Source organism: Zophobas morio, unplaced genomic scaffold, assembly GCF_036711695.1.
Source record: "Zophobas morio isolate AGI-343-1 ecotype UQ-CSIRO unplaced genomic scaffold, CSIRO_AGI_Zmor_V1 ptg000026l, whole genome shotgun sequence".
Taxonomy (NCBI): domain Eukaryota; kingdom Metazoa; phylum Arthropoda; class Insecta; order Coleoptera; family Tenebrionidae; genus Zophobas; species Zophobas morio.
Window position 1 is genome coordinate 2,495,521 of NW_026972131.1, and position 15,885 is coordinate 2,511,405.

At 36.0% G+C, this 15,885-nt stretch overlaps 1 protein-coding gene across 1 annotated transcript in view; it reads left to right on the top strand.

Moving 5' to 3' along the window:
* The first annotated feature begins 7,384 nt into the window (after positions 1-7,384).
* LOC135136004 (transcription factor kayak) overlaps positions 7,385-15,885 on the top strand; it is a 57,370-nt gene continuing 48,869 nt past the window's right edge. Inside the window, exon 1 of the mRNA XM_064065112.1 lies at positions 7,385-7,757. Coding sequence (XP_063921182.1) covers positions 7,626-7,757 — 132 coding nt within the window. The 5' untranslated portion in view covers positions 7,385-7,625. The remainder of the gene's footprint in view (positions 7,758-15,885) is intronic.

Sequence of the window (15,885 nt, forward strand, 5' to 3'; positions counted from 1 at the left end):
GGGCTAGTTCTATGCTTTTGAAGGTCGTTTTATCAAACGCTCCTTCAATATCCAAAAACATTCCTAAAGTGAAGAGTTTGTTCTCCATCGCCCACTCTATACGGTTTACAACTGTGTGTAGGGCCGTATCGGTGGATCTTCCTTGGATGTAGGCATGTTGGTTCGGATGTTGAGGTTGGTTGCTCAAAGCAGTCTCCCGAATCTCTTTTTCGCTTAGTCTTTCTAGCGTTTTCAGCAAGAATGATGTTAAGCTAATTGGTCTGTAGGATTTACCCAAGGTGTAATCTTGTCGTCCTGGCTTAGGTATAAAGATAACCTTTACTTTTCGCCATGCATTCGGTATGTAGCTGAAAGCCAGACACGCCCGAAGCATTGGCAGTAAAATAGGGCGTAGTCTGCTCATTCCCCTCTGCAGGAGGGCGGGATAAATACCGTCAACTCCTGGAGATTTGTATGGGGAAAAGCTGTCCACTGGCCACTCCAGTCTTGCCTCCGTGACTACCTTTGCCGCCAGCGCCCAGTCCTTCGGGAAAGGTTGAGTACCACCGGCTACATCCCTTTTGGAATGGGAGGTAGTCCTTGTGCTGCCTGGAAACATGGTCTGCAGCAAAAGTTCTGCGGACTCTTCTAAGGTGGCTGTAAAGGTGCCATCTTCTTTCTTTAGGAAACCTAGTTGATGTGTGTGGTCCTTCGAGAGAACTCTTTTCAGTCTTGCGGCCGAAGCAGTCGACGTTATGTCGCTGCAGAAGGATCTCCACGTTTCCCGTTTCCTCTTTCTTAATTCTTTCGTAAACTCTTTCCGGTGCTCTTTATAGGCTTCCCAGTCTTCAGTTTTCTTAGTGTTTTTTGCTCTACTGAAAAGTTTTCTTAGCCCCGATTGAAGTAGGCTGAGCCTTCGGTTCCACCATGGTGTACCTTTGCCCAGACCTTCCTTCTTTAGGGGGCAACTTTTCTCATACGCTGACATTAGAGAGTCGTTGATAATGGTCAAGGTTTTCTCTATGTCTTCTGTCGATCTGTATTCTGTTGGTATAGACTGCACGGAGGTCCCCAGTCTGTCGTCCAGTTCTTTGTTGTATAAAGCCCAGTTCGTCAGCCTAGGGTTCCTGTACGTCTTTGTCTCCATGTCTATACATTTTAATGTATACATGATCCATCTATGGTCTGACACTGACGCCTCTTTAGAGACGTGCCATCCCATTATATATTGTGAGATATCCCATGTAGCCAGTGTAATATCTATTACTGACTGACTACGCGATGTTACGAAAGTTGGTTCGCAGCCTCGGTTGAGAATCTCTAGATTTGTTGATAAACGATATTCAGCTAGTGTTCTTCCTCTATCATTAGTATCTTTGCTCCCCCACAGCAGACAGTGGGCATTCGCATCGGTACCGATGATGAGGTTTATATTTCCGGTATCACAGTGTTCCACCAAATTCGCCATTTCCCATGTTGGACATGGTTCCTGTGCTCCCTGTGGTAAGTACACGGATGCTATTATCAGTTGCTCTTCGCCTGTTCCAATGTTACACTTAACATTTACCGCAGTCACATCCCTGGAGCTGACCTGAGGTAGGCGGACGGCTTTAATTTTCCTGGGAATGTAGATGCATGTCCTTGGAGATTCTATTGTGGTACCTGAAACAACAGTGCCATTTAAATTGCTCAACCCTGCAATCCTGGATTTTACTATCCATGGTTCTTGGATTATTGCTATAGTGTTCTGCATCTTGTCTAGACGACGACACAAAACAGTCGTCGCCATACGACAATGCTGCAGGTTAATCTGAATGAAATTTATCTGCTGCAGCGGCATCTCTGCAACCAAAAAATCCTATACCTGTCCTAGGAGACACGAGGCATATGTCTCAGGCGGGCCCGCCCCCACTGGTAGAGGCTTCATCCCCTTGGGTTTCTACCTCTTCCATAGGGGTCTGCCTTTCCTGAGTCGACGCCTCGTTCTCCTTGAGTTTCAGGTTGAAAGAGGACAGCATATAGTTGATTCTGCCCTCTCTCTCCCTGATTATCTTGGCCTCATCCATCCCAAGACCAAACACAAAGAGGTTCCCTGGAGAGGCAGCCTCGGGCTTGGCCTCATGATGGAAAAGAAGCCATTTTTTGACGTGGGCCCATTGGTTCAGACCCTCCAGGCGGCGAAGTAAGACTCCTGCATCCACCGGTGGTCCCGGTATCCACAGGGTCGCCCTCACCAGCCTTGGTAGCTCAGCCAAGGGGACCACGTTAAGTTGGGCGCCCTCCCACAAGGGTGTTAGGGAGCGCACTGTTTGTTATAGCCATTTCAGGGACAACTCGTCTTCACAGGTTATCCTTAGGATTTCCCCTGTATACTTAATGCCCCTGAAAGTGGCTGCCTGTCTACCCGATGCCAAGCACTGGTCAAGTTGCTTGTCCAGCGCTCCCATCAGGCCCTTTTGTACTATCTCCACCTAGTCAGCAGTCAGCTTACCAAGTGGATGCTGCACATCAATCACAGCTACACGTAGATGACTTGCAGCCGCCTCCCTGTAGCTCTGTTCTCTAGAGGTAGTCTCCTGCCTCCTCATCCTCTTTTGCTTTTCCGCTGCCGGAGGTGTGGAAGCTGAAGACCTCACCCTCTTTTTTGACCCTGAGGTCTTTTTCCCCGTGGGTTGTTTAGGGTTGGCTGTCATAGCCTGCCCTTTACCCTTGGGGTTTATCCCGGAGGAGGATGAACCCGGTTTTGGCGGGTCGGTATTCGCCGCCTCCGCCTGCAAACGAGCCTTCCTCCGCCTTTTTACCTCAGCCCCGCAGATTCGCTTCCTCCTAGGAGGCTGCGACCTCACATTGGCTGGGTTTTCTGTTTGAGGTGCACCCGAAGGCACTTCCTCAGTGGTTTTTTTGTTGTTATTCTCCATGGATCTGGATTTTAATTTCGTCCTCCTGCATCCCCACCCACCACAGAGTCCAACAAGGGGACGTCGAACTTCGACGCCAAGGCTAGCAGAAGGATATAGCCCCCAGGGAAGCTCATCCTGCAGTACACAGCCTCAACTAGTGAGGCTACTCGTGCTCAGACTACACTTCCCCCAACGACTCACCCTGTCGGCGGTCTGACCCGACGACACAGCCGATTGATCTGAGATGGGTTAGTCACGACCTCCCGTTTTGGTGGAAATCGAGGCCAAAGAGGCGTGTTGCTCAGCCTTGGTTACACACTGCACCAAGGGGGGCTCAACCTCCAGGATTCCTTCATCCCACCTCACGGGTCTCCACGCACGGCACAAACACGCGGGAGCTTGTCCCCGGGGCTGTTTTGACGACCCCACACCAGGGGTTTAATCCCAGGGGGGCACGTTTATTTCCAGCCCTCCTCTACTGAACCGCCTTCGCGGCCGTCTAAGCCGACAACCACCAAGGCATGTCCAGGCAAGACGAGCCTCAGCCCTAACCTACATATCTGGAGAAGGGAAAAATCCAGGTCGGACTTCCACCACCCCCAGGAGTGTTTAGTTCCGGGGGGCATATCCGCCCTCCCCAGACCTCCCTTCCCCAGAAAATGCCGGTCTCCCTCTATCCGCAACCCTGGGGACGCGCCTGATAGGTAGCTCAACCCACAGGATGCTGTATCGTTAAATATATCACTTACGATTTGTTTAGCCTCATCTTTAATCATGTTTTCATCGACTGTATCGGTGACGGTGGTAGCGGTGTTGTTGCGTGAAGTTCCAGCAGAATTTTTCACACTTTTCAAAATAACTTCATTTTCACCAGTTGAGTTATTTGAAGTGGAAGTAGAAGGTTGAGGTGTAAAAAAACTTGTGACTTTTCGACATTTTGCTAGTTCCTGTTCATGTTGAAACTTAAGTTTCCTCTTTTGGCTTCCACTGTGATATTTGCGCTCAGACATTTCATTTAATCAAATACCTAATGAATAAGTTGTATTATTAATATTTAACAAAACGAAAATAATTAGGGTAAAGTCAGGAGAGTTGGACCACCTTTTAAAAAACTCAATATAATTCCTTTATTTAACAACTTAAAAAAATATAAAATTTACAAGAACATAGCTAAACATTTATTCTTTAAGGTACAAGTAATTTTTTTGTTCCAACACAATATGATAATCCATCAAAAAAAAAAATGGTAAACGCTTGCAACGGTCCAACTATCCTGTCAAGGGTAGGACAGTCGGACCATTTTAGGTTGGATAGATAAACCACCAAATTTTTTCTTTTTCTTTTTGTTAATAGTGTTTCCACAGGTTTGACAAAGGACCTCATAGCTCGTACATCCCTCGTGTAACCATCTTTTGCATAGTACACATTATTGAATCCAATAAAAAAGCCAACCATATTTTGCCCGCTATACCTAAAAATTAATAGCCATAGAGATGCAATACAAATCTATCTTGCGCTGGTTTTTCGTGTGTAATTGCTTGGCATTTTCTAAAAAATGGAACACAAGTTTATCTCTCCGTTACACCGTTGGACCATCTATCCTTTTATGTTAGGACAGATGGACCACTACATTGCGGCACAACTAGGTGATAAAATCACGTAAAGTGAGGTTAAAATTAAAGACAAAGCTTCCATTAATTGCACTATCTATAACTTTTATATGCAAACTTACCAGACTTCCAACAAACGTTATCGCAAACTAAGTGGCTGAAATTTCAGGCCCGCAAGAAAATTTTAATGTTAAATAACGCAAGACAATTAATTGAAACAAAAGTATTTTCGCATGTCTTATTAAAAGTTATTGTGTTTTGGAATTAAAAAAAAGGAAGAAGTTGTGTAATAATTAATTAGTCTGACTTTTATACACCTATGTGGATTGTAAATTAAATTAAAGAAGATAGTAGTTAGCTAGGAAACGGATGAATGTATATAGATAAGACAGGATTTTGGAAATAAAAAATTTTTGAAACCCTATGAACATATACAATACCAATCGTGCAGCGTCTACAAAGTGTTAATATTTTACCTAAATAAGCCATAATATTACGCAGGTAAGTTTTCTTTATTATTATAATGTTGCTTGTTTTACTGAATCATTATGAATAAAATAGTATACAAATCTCGGCAAAAGTACTATTCTTCTCTCTCGAGAACTAGTTCACCTCGAGGCTACGCCTCTTGGTAAGCTATAGTTCTTTGGACATGAATGGAATACTTTCCCCCTCAGTATGTAACAGACTATTGTTGCTTAAAGATTTTTGTCGTTTTTTTTTTGGACGATTTCAGAAATTGTATCTTTTGTAACCGCGTCAGCAACAACGACATATGGGTAATTCCACGAAAATGTCAACCTCAGCACATTTTTTTGAAAATTGTTAAATCTTACAATTAGTACTTTTAAAAAATATATTTGCTTTTACAATACCATAACACCCGCAGTAGAAATTTCTTGTTATTGAGGAATAATAAAATTGTTCACAGAAATGATAGATATTAATGATATTATATCTTCTTTAACATTGCTAGAAGCAAAGTAAATATCTTGATTTACTTACAATATAAAGCACGGTCGTAAAGAATGCACCTTAATGTACAATCAATACTTATCCCAACATCATCTTAAAAAAAATATTACACTTCTTTCTTCTGATATATGTGATAATTGGTGTAAGTAACGATAAGGGACCAACTTTCATGTTATTCTCAAATATTAAAAATAATTGCCAATCAGATTACATTGTCTCTTTTTCTCGTTCTCGCTCTCTATTTTCATTGTACTTTTATTGAAATTGCGTTGTGATTATTATTAAAAATCGCATCTTTACTTACGCGAAACGGGATAATTTTCTTTCGGTGGCTTAGCTTTGAAATTAAATAATTAGCCTTGACAGCCGTCAATTTACCATTAATTTGATTTTGCTGTGTTAATCAAAATCTCTTTAACATCCACTGAAAGAGTAAGAAAACACCGACAAAAATTAAAAAGACTTAGAATACCTAAAATCAACCAACCGAAAATATCAGCAGGAATATAGGGCAAACATAAGCTGCACAAAGAAAAAAGACATTGCGCTAAAAAAAAGTTAAGAAACCATGAAAATAAAAAGGAGAAAAGCGAGAAAAGCCAAAATGAAAACAAACAAATGAAAATTTCAAATGATGGTAATGTCATCAAGTAAATAAATTGTAAATTCGGTAAGTTTGAATATTTTTTCTTTTAGCACTTGATCCTTTTACTTTAACATTAGATACATTTGTTCATTTCAACTTGTAGAGGTTTTCAAAAAAAAAAAAAAGTTGCAAAATCGAATTTTATAATTTTTGAAAATGCTGGAAATGGCAATTTTTCTTACTTCCGTGACGGCTAATACCTATTCACAAGTTCGCGTAAGAAACGATGACATCGTGTAAGTAACGCAATTTTTTCTCTTTTCAGATATAATCAAAATTAAACTTCTTCTCGGTTTTTGAAAACCCGAAAATTCAATTGTTTATCAATATAATTGTTTTTGTATGATAATTCACAATTGTATAGAAAGTGGAGAAAATTTATCAATTCCAGAAAGGCAGGTTCGAAGGTTTCGCGTAAGTAACGCAAACTTTTAATTAAATTTTGACTAAATTAAATATGACTTTAGTAATATCATATTATTAAAAAAAAAGAGAAAACAAATCTCTACGATGAGGTGAAAAAATGAAAGTGTAAAAAAACTTATGAGGACAGTTTAAAATAAAAAAAACTTATAATTAATAAGTAACTGATTAAAGCAATAAAGCTTATTAGCCTAACTATAACTAAGCACTTTACTGCAACTCAGTCAGGGATTATAAGGTATGACGTAAGTAGTTAAAAATTTTACCCAAGGTACGTATTTTGCAACTCATGTTTGAAACGTCAAAAAAATCTTAAACATCAATGAACCGACTATAGTTCTTCATTTAGTTATCGCTTGGGAGTTACAGAATAAGCCATGTGATAATAATTTAAACGCCAATTTCAATGGGTAATAATTCGATTTGTTTGCATTAACATTTCATTATTACACGTTAATCGCAACGCTCATAGTTCAAACAATAAGTGCACAAAAATACTCCAACAAACAACATGAGTCATCGCTCGTTATCAGAAGTTGCGGTTTTTGTTTCCGGTGTGTGGCTGCCGGCGAGTACGACTAGAAAAAAAATGAAAATAAAAACAAAATCGCATCTCGTATTATTCAAATAAAATAAGTCATGTTATTCAACAAATCCGAGCCAGCCCACCACCAGCTATGAGTCATCGTTCTTCGAATCGCAACATTGGGCCAGGTTAGAACGCTGCCCCGTCGGCCAGCTTCGCCCCGCTTCGCGCCACCTCGCGACTCGGACTTCGCTCATTGGTCGCGCGCTCTTTAGTCATCGGTATATTTTTAGTTCTGACATCAGAGTCAGTGGTTCTGAGAAAGGGTTTCCCTTCGTGGCGTGAGTCATCCGGTGGTCGCGTTTTTCTTATGTTTTTCTTGCAAAATCGGGGACTTGACGGCGTAACAAGTGTTTGTTTACTGGTCGAAGGTGCCAAAGACGTTAGTTGATGTTCAGATTCAGGCCTAACAGAACAGCTGTTGTTAGATCGCAATCAAGGTTATATTTTTAACTTTCGCTATCGAAACACTGCGTGATAACAAGCGGCCGCTTTGACACCACGAAATGAAGCTGGAATTGAGTGATGGAATGTCCAACAATTCGGATTTTTCGAACGATAGCCAGAATTCGCAAATCTCCAGCTCGGATTTTATCACGTCGATGGGCAACGGAGTTCTTTTGACGCCTACGACAACGGTGAGTTGAGCACTGTTAACGAAACTATTCGGTTTTGGAATCATTGCCTTTTAAGGACTTAACGGACCGTCTGGTATAAGCTGTCTGGTATTTCGACCTTCGGTCGCTAATTTGCGACCCATTTTTTTTTATATAATAGTTAAATTGACACGAATGCAGTGTAAGTAACTGTCGTTGAACAATCAATTAAGTAAAAGACAACCGTCTATAAACAATCAATTTACTTTCTCTTATGGCAGCAATCATTCGTGTTGCTTTTGTTCTAGACTGTTAAAGTTGCACGCCTACTTGACGATCGAAGAAATGCGCTAACCACGATTCTAACCTCAAAATGCCATTGTTTTGAATTGTTTGCACATATGGAGTTCACCTTTTTTGTTGCAAATTAATAGAGACAAACTTTCATTGTATTATTTACTTTTAGCATTGTAATTCTTCTGCCGAATCTTCGATTATTATGCGTGCCGAAGTTACTTGTCTTTGACAGTTCAAACGCACTGTCTTTTTTTGTAGATTAATGCAATTTTCCAGATATTATCCAAATTCTTTGGACTGTATACGTCACGAGCAATATCAAAAATATCCTATAATCTTTGCCTACAAAAATATTCCCTAAAATATTATAAAAAAAATCCGACATTTATTTGTTGCAACGTGTGACGTCATCGCCAGTTTTTTAAATGTCAACTGTCAAATTGTCTTGAGGTTTTGGTGAATTTTTCAGTTTTCTAAATGAAACCGGAAACTACCACCACTGACTCTTATTTACGGAAGCAAAAGATATATAATTTGTACAAAAAGTTCTTTTATGATAACAATTTTTGATTTAAGGAAGGTAACTCGCAAAAATATTTCTGAACTGTTCCAAAAACTGTTTGTTTAAATGTGAATTTGTGCTTGTTTTTTACTTCAAAACGTACGGCAGATAAATCTGTCCAGTGTTAAGAATGCGGTCTGACCAAAATTGTCTGATCGATGATCATTCACACTAATAATTTGATGACGTCATCTGAAAAATTTTCAAGTCATTTTAATTCAGAAAACATGATCAAATTAGTGAGTCTATTGGCAATCCTGGATTTTTACTTGAAATTGGTATTATTTCTCCCTCTCTCCAACATATCAACACCTGTCAGTTTCATTCATACAAAAATGATTCTCTTTCTCTTCATTTCCACACCTAAATGTCGCTTTCATTCTTTTTACTTCCCGAGCGTAAGCAAAGGAAGTATTGTAATCAAGTCCGTCGGACGACTCTCTACTTTTACGTTTTCTCGATCTTTCATGACCCCTAGAAGACGAAGAAATAGGTCTCCCATTTCCGTCTGTCTGTCCGTCTGTCCGTCCGTCTGTCCGTCCGTCTGTCCGTCCGTCTGTCCGTCCGTCTGTCCGTCTGTCCGTCTGCCCCCGGATTTTTATTAGACAGATAATCTCCGAAAGTACTCGACCGATTGTTGTGAAATTTTGTACTTATATTAAGAATATCATGTAGATGGTAAAACGCTAACCAAAATTTGTCTAATCATCCCCACCACTAATGCGATGACGTCACTTCAAAATTGTACATAGTAAATGGGTTTTCAATTGTATAAAATAACATAGTCCTACACATGTAGTTTACAACTCTGAATCGACTTTTCACCCGAAACGTCCAGATTTTTGGAAAAAAAATCAAAATTATAAAACAACATTTTGAAATTTAATTTTTAATCTGCTAACCAGAGTGCTTTGAAATGTTGCAGATATTTTAAGGCTATAAAGAGCATCATAAATCTTTAGTCAAAAAATATTTGCTTATCCCCTCCAAAAACTTGATGACGTCAGCTCAAAAGTTTGTGGAATAAATCATATCTAAAATGTACAAAATATGATGAGTCTGTACTTGTGATCTATCACTCCATTCATATTTTTTGGATTTGCTTATACAGGGTGATTCAAAATAAATGAAAGCGTAAATTTATTTTACTGATTTACTCAGGAACTACAAAACCGAATGCTTCGAAATCTTGAAGATATTTTAAAATTATCATAAGCATGGTAAATTTTTGATCAAAACGTATTTGGTCGTCCCCCCTAAAAAATTTATGACGTTACCACAAAATTTTGCTGAATAAATCCTATCTAAAATGTACAAAATATGGTGAGTCTCTTCTTGTGATTTATCATTCCATTCAAATTTTTTCGATTTGCATATACAGGTGACTCAAAAAAATTAATGAATGCGTTAATTTATTTTATTGATTTAATCAGGGACTACAAAACCGAATGCTTTGAAATCTTGCAGATGTTTTAAGGTTATAAAGAGCATAATAAATTTTAAGTCAAAATATATTTGGTTATCTTCTACAAAAAACTGATGACGTCAGCTCAAAAGTTTGTCGAATAAATCGTATCTAAAATGTACAAAATATGATGAGTCTGTACTTGTGATTTATTATTCCATTCATATTTTTGGATTTGCATATGCAGGGTGACTCAAAAAAATTAATGAAGGCGTGAATTTATTTTATCGATTTAATCAGGAATTACAAAACCGAATGCTTTGAAATCTTGGGAATATTTTAAAGTTATAATAAGCATGGTAAACTTTTGTTCAAAATGTATTTGTTCATCCCTCCTAAAAAAATTGATGACGTCACCCTTAAATTTTGCTGAATAAATCCTATCTAAAATGCAAAAAATATAATGAGTTTGTACTTGTAATTTATCATTCCATTCATATTTTTTAGATTTTCTTAAAAGGTGGTTCAAAAAAATTAATGAAGTCAATTTATTTTATTGATTAAATTAAAGGCAACACTTATTATTAGTATTACACCCCAACCAACCCAATTTGGTAGACACAAAATTTGTTAAAGGAAAAACTCGGTTGAAACGTAAGGGTAGCACGCTTATTTACATCGACTTTAACATTACAGACCTGCATTTGTTTTATGCGTTCACTTGGTTCCGCGAATGTGAAATAGACATGTTTATAATCAACCAATTGTGAATTTCACCGTCAAGAATTAAAATAAAACCCAATGTTTTATATAATAAGCGGAAGTCGAAGCAATAAAACCGATGGTCGTTTTGTTTACAGTTTCTCTGTTTGACTCTCACGTATGCTGTTACGCCTGTCATCTTAAATTAAGAATGTTTATACATACACGATTTTCAGTTGCCTCTGATACGTATACGTGAGTAAATTGTTTCGTTATTTTATTGATTATTACAAATCAATATTCAAAACGACCCAATTCATTTTCCCGAAAATTTGAGAATATAATAATTTTATTCTTAGTATTACACTACATCTATCCCAACTGATAAACGTGTCCTTGCAAAAATGTTGATGACGTCATCGCAATTTTTTTTTAAATTCCCACTACAAAAATGTAATGAGAAAAAAAACACAATAGGCATGCAGTCGTCAAGTTTCCGACAGAGAGGGAAGTACTGTCTAAACTCTTTAGACCAATTTTTTCCTTTATACTCTCTCTCTGTGTGTACTTTGGTACTTCATCCTTTATTATTTTTCTATACTCTGCATTATATCTAGACTCAGATATTCTCGATCTGTGTTCTTGCTTATCTATATCCTTATCTCTTACGCTCAATTCTTCTTTCATACTCCTTCCCATTTCTCTCATTCTCTCTATTTCTTCACATGCATATCCCTTTCCTTCATGTTACTTGTCTCTTTCGTTCCAAACATGTTTTCCCCCTTCCTTTCTTATTTCTTTCCAACATTCTTGCAATATTTTACAATCACCTCTCTCGCTGAACTTCTCTTCAAATCCAACCGCCCTTTTATCTTCCCATATCCTTTCTTTCACTCCTTCTGCCTCGAACATCCACACTTCGTTCTGGATTCCATCCCCTCCTGGTGCCTTTCCTCTTTTCAGTCTTTCAATCTACCTTCCTATTTCATCTTCTGTTATTTTCGAACCTCTCCACATTTCTTTCGTCATTGTAATTCCTTTATTTATTTTGCAGCATTTTTCCTCACAACCTCCCAATAATTCCATAAAGTGTCTTTTCCATTCATGTATTTTGATTTTCCTACTGACTTCAGTCTTCCTTCTCCGTTCCTTGGTTATATATCTCCATATTTTTTCTTCTGTTTTCAGGGACTTTATTGTCTTCTCTTCTTCTTCTCGTTTTTCTCTTTTTCTTTCTTCCCATTTTCTGCTGTAATTCTCTCTTGCTTTTAAGCAAGCAGTAATACCTCCCACCCACCCCTTCTTCATTCCAGTGACTATTCTTAATAGTGTTCAGTTTTATCTTAGCAAGTACTAGCCCCACCCACCCGCCCTAATTTTCTTGCAAGGTATGTGATTTGCCAAAATTAGTCTTCTCTGAGCAAGTATTAGCCCCGCCCACCCACCCTTTATTTTTTTAGAGGGTATGTCATTAACCAAAATTCGCTGTTCCCTTAATTAAACACTGCTCTTCAACATGCCACACAGAGACGTATTGTACGCAAAATTGATGTCGTCTAATATATGTAATGCAACTCTTCGAATTTTTCAATAAATCCATGTTTCGATTAGCTTAGATTTTTGAGTTTACAACTTTCGGATTTTTACTTTTTTCGTTTTTTCAGTGTTTCGAATTTTCCGTTCCTCGATTTTTAATTTTTCGGTCCTTCAATTTCTCGTGTGCATTTTTTTTGAAATTTCAAATTTAGAATTTTGCTGTTCGATTTTTCGAATTTTCAGTTTTTTGAATTTTAATTTTTCGTTTCCGCAATTTTTTAAGTTTGCAGTTTTTTTAAATGTTTGGATTTTGCGCTTTTGAATTTTTCGATTTTTCAATATTTCGTTACTTCACCTTTTAGATTGGTCCTTTCTGTTATGATTTTCAGGTTTCTTAATTTTTCGGTAATTTATTTTTTCGTTTATTTCAGTTGTTTTCCTATTTTTAAAGTTTTTATTTTGGATGTTTGTTTCCATACATCGAAAATACAAGAGCAACATGAAAAAATCCTGCTTTACAATTTTTCAGAATATCAGTTTGAAGAAACTCGTTCTTTTTGACCAAATTTTAAAAACGCAAAAACGAGAACTTGATTATTTAAAAGCTACAATTTGAAAAACCGAAAATTGAAAACTAGAAAAACTGCATATCAAAAAATTGAAGACATGAAAATTTGCAAATCAGTGCTATCCATAGAAACATAATCCATATACATATACGATAGTCCGCTTTCTGAAAAATTAAAAAAAAATGCGATATTTGTTTTCAGATAACCTTTGTAAAGTAACTAACGGAAAAAAATTCTTTTCGAAAAATCGAAAACTCAAAAATCAAAATATTAGGAAATCGAACATCGAAAATAGAAGTATCCGGAATTGAAAAATTCTCAAAATTGAAATGTTGAAAAATTGAAAAAAGTAGACAAATTGAAAAATCCCAAAATTGAAACGTCCAAAATTTTAAAATCGAAACAATGAGAAACCGAGAAATCGAAAAACAACATCCAAAAATCGAAATAGCCAATATGAAAAAGTAAAAATAGAAAAATTTAAAATTATCGATTGTACAAAAATCAAAAAATTGAAAAACCGAAAAAATGGAAAATTGAACCATGAAAATCTAGAAACTGAAAAATCAAGAATTCAAACATTAAAAAACTAAAAAATTCAAAAATCGAAAAATCAAAAATTTCATAAATCTAAAAACTGAGAAGTGGATAAATCGAAACATTCAAAAAATTGAGAAATATACAATTTAAAATAGCTAAAAAGTGAAGAATCGAGAAATCGCTACATTAAAACTTAAAAAAATCGAAAAATTAAAAAATTTTAAATCCAAGAATCTACAATTTAAAAAATCAAAAAATTGAAAAATCGAAAATTTGAAAATATCGAAAAATTGAAAAATCAAACTATTGAAAAATCGAGAGATAGAAACATAAAAAAACTGAAGGATCAAGAAATTAAGAAATCAAAAAATTGGAAAATTAAAAAATCCCAAAACTCAAACAACGGAGAATTGAGAAAGCGAACATTTGAAGTCAAAAAAACGAAAAATAAAAAACCTGAAAAATCGAAATATTGAAAAACTGGAAAATCGATACGTAGAAAAGTCGAAAAATAGATTAATCGAGAAATCGAGAATTCGAATAATCGACAAATTAAAAACTAGAAACGCAAAAATTGAAAATTTGACAAATAGAAAATTAAAAAAAAAATCGTAAAATTGAGCAATTGAAAATTAGAAAAATTGAGTATAATTGAGAAATTGAAAATCAGGAAATTGAAAAATTGAATAAGTTAAGAATCAAAAAATTGGTCTAAAGAGTTTAGACAGTACTTCCCTCGCTGTCGGAAACTTGACGACTGCATGGCTATTGTGTTTTTTTCTCATTACATTTTTGTAGTGGGAATTTAAAAAAAATTGCGATGACGTCATCAACATTTTTGCAAGGACACGTATATAAGTTGGGATAGATGTAGTGTAATACTAAGAATAAAATTATTGTACTCCCAAATTTTCGGGAAAATGAATTGGGTCGTTTTGAATATTGATTTTTTATAATCAAGAAAATAACGAAACAATTTACTCATGTATACGGCAACTGAAAATCGTTTATGTATAAACATTCTTAATTTAAGATGACAAGCGTAACAGCATACGTGAGAGTCAAACAGAGAAACTGTAAACAAAACGACCATCGGTTTTATTGCTTCGACTTCCGCTTATTATATAAAACATTGGGTTTTATTTTAATTCTTGACGGTGAAATTCACAATTGGTTGATTATAAACATGTCTATTTCACATTCGCGGAACCAAGTGAACGCATAAAACAAATGCACGTCTGTAATGTTAAAGTCGATGTAAATAAGCGTGCTACCCTTATGTTTCAACCGAGTTTTTCCTTTAACAAATTTTGTGTCTACCAAATTGGGTTGGTTGGGGTGTAATACTAATAATAAGTGTTGCCTTTAATTTAATCAATAAAATAAATTGACTTCATTAATTTTTTTGAACCACCTCTTAAGAAAATCTAAAAAATATGAATGGAATGATAAATCACAAGTACAAACTCATCATATTTTTTGCATTTTAGATAGGATTTATTCAGCAAAATTTAAGGGTGACGTCATCAATTTTTTTAGGAGGGATGAACAAATACATTTTGAACAAAAGTTTACCATGCTTATAATAACTTTAAAATATTCCCAAGATTTCAAAGCATTCGGTTTTGTAATTCCTGATTAAATCGATAAAATAAATTCACGCCTTCATTAATTTTTTTGAGTCACCCTGCATATGCAAATCCAAAAATATGAATGGAATGATAAATCACAAGTACAGACTCATCATATTTTGTACATTTTAGATACGATTTATTCGGCAAACTTTTGAGCTCACGTCATCAGTTTTTTGTAGAAGATAACCAAATATATTTTGACTAAAAATTTATTATGCTCTTTATAACCTTAAAACATCTGCAAGATTTCAAAGCATTCGGTTTTGTAGTTCCTGATTAAATCAATAAAATAAATTTACGCATTCATTAATTTTTTTGAGTCACCCTGTATATGCAAATCGAAAAAATTTGAATGGAATGATAAATCACAAGAAGAGACTCACCATATTTTGTACATTTTAGATAGGATTTTTTCTGCAAAATTTTGTGGTGACTTCATAAATTTTTTAGGGGGGACGACCAAATACGTTTTGATCAAAAATTTACCATGCTTATGATAATTTTAAAATATCTTCAAGATTTCGAAGCATTCGGTTTTGTAGTTCCTGAGTAAATCAGTAAAATAAGTTTACGCTTTCATTTATTTTCTTGAATCACCCTGTATATGCAAATCCAAAAAATATGAATGGAGTGATAGATCACAAGTACAGGCTGATCATATTTTGTACATTTTAGATATGATTTATTCGGCAAATTTTCGAGCTGACGTCATCAAGTTTTTGGAGGGGATAAGCAAATATATTTTGACTAAACATTTATTATGCTCTTTATAACCTTAAAACATCTGCAAGATGTCAGAGCATTCCGTTTTGTAGTTCCTGATTAAATCAATAAAATAAATTTACGCATTCATTAATTTTTTTGAGTCACCCTGTGTATGCAAATCGAAAAAATTTGAATGGAATGATAAATCACAAGAAGAGAC